The 6,000-nt window shown below is 39.7% G+C and overlaps 1 protein-coding gene across 1 annotated transcript in view; it reads left to right on the top strand.

Annotated features, from left to right (window-relative positions):
• The first annotated feature begins 2,909 nt into the window (after positions 1-2,909).
• PEX5L (peroxisomal biogenesis factor 5 like) overlaps positions 2,910-6,000 on the top strand; it is a 186,827-nt gene continuing 183,736 nt past the window's right edge. Inside the window, exon 1 of the mRNA XM_018554893.1 lies at positions 2,910-2,950. Within this exon, the coding sequence (XP_018410395.1) occupies positions 2,930-2,950 (21 nt within the window). The 5' untranslated portion in view covers positions 2,910-2,929. The remainder of the gene's footprint in view (positions 2,951-6,000) is intronic.

Raw genomic sequence — 6,000 nt, 5'->3', positions numbered from 1 at the left:
GAATATCACATCAGCTTTTCAAATACCATGATCAATTATATGGAGACTCTAAACCTTAAAGGAGAACTCCAGCAAACAAAAAACTTACCACTGCAGTGGGGCTACCTCAGCACTGCAAGGGTTAAGTGCTCAATTTATCCCAGGAACACTATTAAAGCTGTTTTGCATGACAGATCCTGAGTCCCGTCAGCTCTCTCCAGGCTGCTAGACTGGTCCCTGCAGCCTCTTCTCCCCTTCACTCTGGCGGTCTAAGGTTTGCTGACATCATCATGTCTTATGCAGGTCCATTGACTTGCATTAGCTATGAGGACATCAAAGGACAACCCGACACTAAGAGCGGAGGGGGAGAGAGGTGAGTGCTGAGCACCACGGGAGCCAGATTCAGGTTACTTAAACAGCTTTGAGTCTCCTAGAAAAAAAGAGCAAGTAACCATTGCAGTTTGGAGGTAGCAAGGGTGCATTTTTTGTTTGCATGGAGTTCCTTTTTAATTATTGACATAAACCTGAACTCCGGGTTCAAAAATGTTCATTGATATATATTTCTCAATTTCCACAAAGGATATAATCCACTTTGGAAGCACTTCGGATGTCTTTGCAAACTCAGATATTATCTTGTAAAAATAGCAGTGACATCATCACTGTGCTGTTTGTAATCTATGCAGAGAGCAGAGCTGTGGGAGGGACTCAGCAGGCCCCTCCTACTACAGGCTGATACAGGAGGGGATGAAGACAAGACCAGTCAAGCTGCACAAGGAGCGAGAGCAGTGACTGGTCTTTATTACAGGATGCAAACTTTCACTCTGGACTTCTGATGAGGCCTAAAAAAATGCACAAAGCACACTAGGATTGAATAAGAATACACATAACTCTTGTATGTAGATAATATTTGCCTATCTCAGAGTTCAGCTTCAAAGGGGATATACACCATGGGGAATTTATCATAACTGGAGCAGACAGAATCGGGAGCCGCTGCCCATAGTAACCAATCAACTTCTCTCTTCAGTTTGTTCAGTTAAAGTGATATTAAAGTATTTAAGCTTTTTTAAATGCTGATGGAATCACTTACAATGGATGCTGCTCATTGATGTTTAAAAGTTTTAGTTTACTGCAGAATCAGTTGGTCCCCTGACCACTGGCCCTGATATCCTGTTTTAGGGTGGCTCCCTTTCCCTGCAAGGTTCTATGGAGCCACCCTTTTGTGTAATAGTAACCTGTGTGTGTCTCCACAAACACGCAGACACAGCAAGACAAGACACTCCCTGCCCCCTCCTTCCTCCCTCCTTCCTTCTCCAAACTAGTAGATGGATAGTTACTGCAGGCTTGTGATCTTTTACTGGACAGGACGTTCACAGAAGGGGAGCAGAGAGAGTTGGAGACGGCTGTTTGGAAACATGATGACTGTAAGTTTTTGGGCAAAAATGTAGAGAAATACTCTGTTGGGCAATGCATATTTGTTTCATCTGGGTTCATCATTGAAACAAAGATTGAGCATTTACTACTACTTTAAGCTTTGAAAATGAAAGATAGAAGCTGATTGGTTACAATGGGCAACTACTTCAAATTCTGTCTGCTCCAGTTTTGATAAGTTCCCCCCATATTATTGTAGCATAAAAATAAATGCCATCTATTTACCATCTTGTCTCCCCTCTCTTTCAGATTGTAAGCCCTCAGGGGCAGGGCCCTCCTTACCATCTTGTCTTGAATTGTATTGCGATTATAATGTCTTCCTTATACTGTAAAGTGCTGCTCAAACTGTTGGCGCTATATAAATCCTAAATATAATAATAATAATAATAATAATAATAATAATAATAAATGTTTGCACACTTGACCTGAAAACTCAATATTTACAAATACTCCCCCGCAATGCAAAGAAATTGACATTTAAATTCATTCTTATGTCATTCTTCTTGAAATTGTACATTGATACTGTAGGACTACCTCGGTTTCTAAATTTGGATGCGCCTTTCCAGACAGCAGATTATAATGATACCTCCAGTCAGACCTGATATTATCATTAAGGCAGCTGACAAAACTGCAGCAATGCTTTCACCAGACCGCCCAAGTCTGCCTCTTCTAATATTTAAAATGACCATTCAGCAATCACATCCAGACAATTGCTTGATCCCAGCGTAATGGTGCATTAGAAAATGGACCGGTACAACAATTAGAACGTCTGTATCGAGCCAAGGACGCCGGCGCGGCCAGCGCAGCGAGACTTAAGTGCTTTTTGACCTCAATATCTTATATAGCTCCTCTATACACACATTATTATGGGATATTATAATGAGGAAAGAAAGAAAAAAAAAAAACATAAGAGCAGAAACCGATTGCTTGCACACTCTATTATTTTTATCATGTCTCTGCAACTTCTGCAGCAGTCCTTAGAATGGAAAATGACTGTTTGCACTTTAAGAAGGTGACAAGGGAGTTTTTATTTTAGCAGAACCTTGACTGACTGTGCCAGAGGGAGGGATAGCTGAGGGGAGGTTCTGCTGATGTCATGATGGAGGGAAGGGAAGGTGGGGGGGGGAGAGTATAGCACAGTGATCCTTTCACTGAGTCCTATGTAGTATTTCTGTGTCACGCTGCCAGCTGTCAGTAGTCTTGCATTAAGTAGAGAGTAAGAAGAAAGAGGAGGCGCTGCTGTGATCTCAGGGGAGGGTCCATGAGTCTGAAAGAGATGAACGAGGCCAGCAGAAAGCGAGGAAAGAGTTCCATAGGAAAGGAGAGTTTCTTTGCAGACGTTCAGAGTTCCAGGCATCGGTGATCCGTGTTGTGTGTGCCTGTGCACTGCGAGCTGTCCTCTGTTTCAGCACCTCCAGGGACCGGACAGCTCCCGGTGCTGCTCTACACCCAGCGCCCGACTCATCGATCACTGACAGCTTCCTATAGTCACTGATCAATCTCCGGGAATTCTCCAAGCACAATGTACCAAGGACATATGCAGGTAAGACTAGGCTTTCCTTTTCTGTATAAAGAATGATTCAACAGGTTAAAAAAAAAAGACCCGTTAATTAGTTCATTACTTGATTCGGAGATCATTCACTGGCAACTTTCACAGGATAAAATGAGAGAAGTGATGTGAACTGGGGCCCTGGGCAGGATCTTACCATGCTGTATGGTGGAGCAGTTTTCCTGGATTCAATCCAAGCACTGTAGGATTGTTTGTGATCATCATGACTGCAACTTTGCTAATAGTTTATATATGGGAGCAGAAATTGTATTAGTCTGTGTGACATATTGCTGAGACAACACTGATCTTGTAGCATCCTTGTATAATGTGTCCTTTGCCTATGCATTATTTAAAGAGGTTTAAAATCAACTGAAACGTTTAGGTTCAGTATTGATCTGCTTTGTTTCCTTTTTAGAAATGAGTGATTATTCTAAATGAGAGTTGTTTCATCGAAATGCTAACGTCCTATCCATTGACAGTCCTTATAACCTTGACTTGCCTGCCCTTTTACTGCCCATTGTGAGCCCCACAAGCAGTGCTGTGATCTGGAAACGTTATCAGGGGATCTTGTAATATTTCAGGAGTTTGTAAGGATTATAACATCGGAACGGCACAGTGCAAAAGCCATTCATTTGTCTTCTGCAGTTTAAAATAGCAACAACATTTATCAAGCATAAAGCGTAGAGCAGGCTGCTGTAAACTCATGGGCACGTGTTACATCTCAGCCTTCTCTAGGTCATAGGAGAATCTCATGTTATCCACATCATCTGTTTACTGTTCTTTGCCTTGTGATTTTGGTTCATTCTTGATTTGGGAGAGATTGTAGTTAAAGAATCATTGGTTCTATGATTTCTGGTTAAATGCATGTTTTAATATTTTTTTTGCCCACACAGATCTGTTCATATATTTCATATCTTTCAGAAGTTTATAAGCACATTTTGCCTTTTAGATCTATAGCAATGCATATTTTCAAACGCTGCAAGCAAAAACTTGTGGCTTACTGATTTAATTGTGCATCATTATTTTAATTAGGGATAATGGAATAACTGCCAGAGCTACCATTGCTGATTTGGTTTTAATGATTTGGTGCAGGTTCCAGGGTTGTCATCCTGTTCCTGGATTTACTACTTATTGAAGCACTGACCTGGAACAAGCATGGAAGACAAAGTGCAGACTTTTCAGATGACATGCTAGTTCCAGATTAGTGATAAACCCAGGCGGCCTGATAACACTTAAGCACAAAATCGCCAATGGCAGATCGTACATTTATATCCTTCATACTAGGGATGTTCAGATACTAGTTCAGATACCATTGCCGATACTTGGCATTTTCATGAGAACTACCAGGGTTGCTGCGGTTGCAGCTGTGACCTGACTGTGGTGCCCCACCTCTGTCCTGAAATCGTTAGTCTGTATTGTTTTAAAAAAACTGTCACATGACAATAAAGAAAAATGTATCAGTACTTGTATCTGTGAGTACTTGGGCAAGTATCAGTTCTTGTACTTGAAAAGATGGTATCGGTGCATCTCTTATTTATTAAAAACAAATCATACATTAAAATAGGAATGCACAAATCACAGGAGCTCCGTATGCTCCTTAAAAATGACATCTGCCTCCTAACTTTTGAGTTTTTCTTTAGTCTAGTCTTGGAGCTGAAAAGTATCTGTACATGCACTTGTACAGAGTACGGTACTTGGTATCTGAACATCCCTACTTTATACCTTTAAAAATGCTACTTATCCCATTATAGCATTTTTTTTAGATATTTAAAGTGCTGTCAAATATTAGATGTTGGCCTAGTTATTTTTATACAGAAGACCAATGGAAACATTAAGTCCAGCTTTTTTTTATATTAAAACACTTACAGGGCCTAAAATTCCCTAAAGTTACACAGTCTACATTTCATATGCCCATGTAAGCCAACATGTGTATGTAAACAGTATTTGGCGGCAACAAATAATCATAAGTTCCTAGTGTTATATTACGGTGCTTGGGTTTGTCCCTCACTGATCTGACTTCAACAACTAAAACCTAGTTGGCTACCATGGGTAACTGCTCTGTTCACATCATCCTAGTACAGCTTTTTAAGTAAGCCTTTGCATGTAAATATGTATAACACCGATTTTGTGATCCATTTTCATACTACCAAACATATTCAATTAGCTCCAAATAATAATAAGAAATAATACTTAAAGCATATAATAATAGGATCACTCAGTAGTCTTTTTCTACAAGGTTTAGAGCAAGTCCCATTCATACTGGTTACGGTTATCACTGCCAAGAATCTGCAAAGCTTCTTCAGTAGGTAACTATGCATAATGTTACAGTAAGTACATAAAACATTTTTAGCTGCAAAACAGATTATTTATTTTCAAGAACAGTGCTACTATAACAATGGTTCCATTAAATTGGCTTTTAAAGTATTTGCTATAGGGATGAAACTCAAACTTATTTTTAAAGCATTCTGTTTACAGAGTACATAAACAATTTGCATCAATTCCTGTCCCTTAAATAGGCTATAATTTAAAGTCTCTACTACAGTCTTGTAGACGTATAGACTGGGGCTATTTTGTGTGAGAACCTTTAGTATGTTTTGGATTGTGTATCAAAAGACCATAAAAGCACATGGAGGAAACACAAACTCCATAGATATATAGTCCCGGAAGAGAAATTACCCCAGGGGCACAGTGCTACAAGGCCAGTATACATATAGACTAGGGCCAATTTGTATGAAACGCTTTAGTACGTTTCGGATTGTAGATGGAAAACCATAAAAACACATGGACAATACACAAACTGTGTATGTTTTGGATTGTGTAGAAAAAAAACATAAGTGCACATGGGGAAACACAAACTCCATAGAGATAGAATCCCTGTAGAGATATAAACCCAGATGCACAGTGCTACAAGACAAGAGTGATAAACATTAAGCCTTAGTACTGCTAAGAAAAAGTAAGCATGTGTTGCTTTTAGTGCACTCGTTTTAATTGACTTTTATTGAATCCCACTTTCATTCTTGTGCCACACAGGTATTGATTACAGC

Source organism: Nanorana parkeri, unplaced genomic scaffold (assembly GCF_000935625.1).
Source record: "Nanorana parkeri isolate BGI_ZX_2015 unplaced genomic scaffold, ASM93562v1 scaffold177, whole genome shotgun sequence".
NCBI lineage: Eukaryota > Metazoa > Chordata > Amphibia > Anura > Dicroglossidae > Nanorana > Nanorana parkeri.
This window is presented reverse-complemented; position numbering and strand designations above follow the sequence as displayed.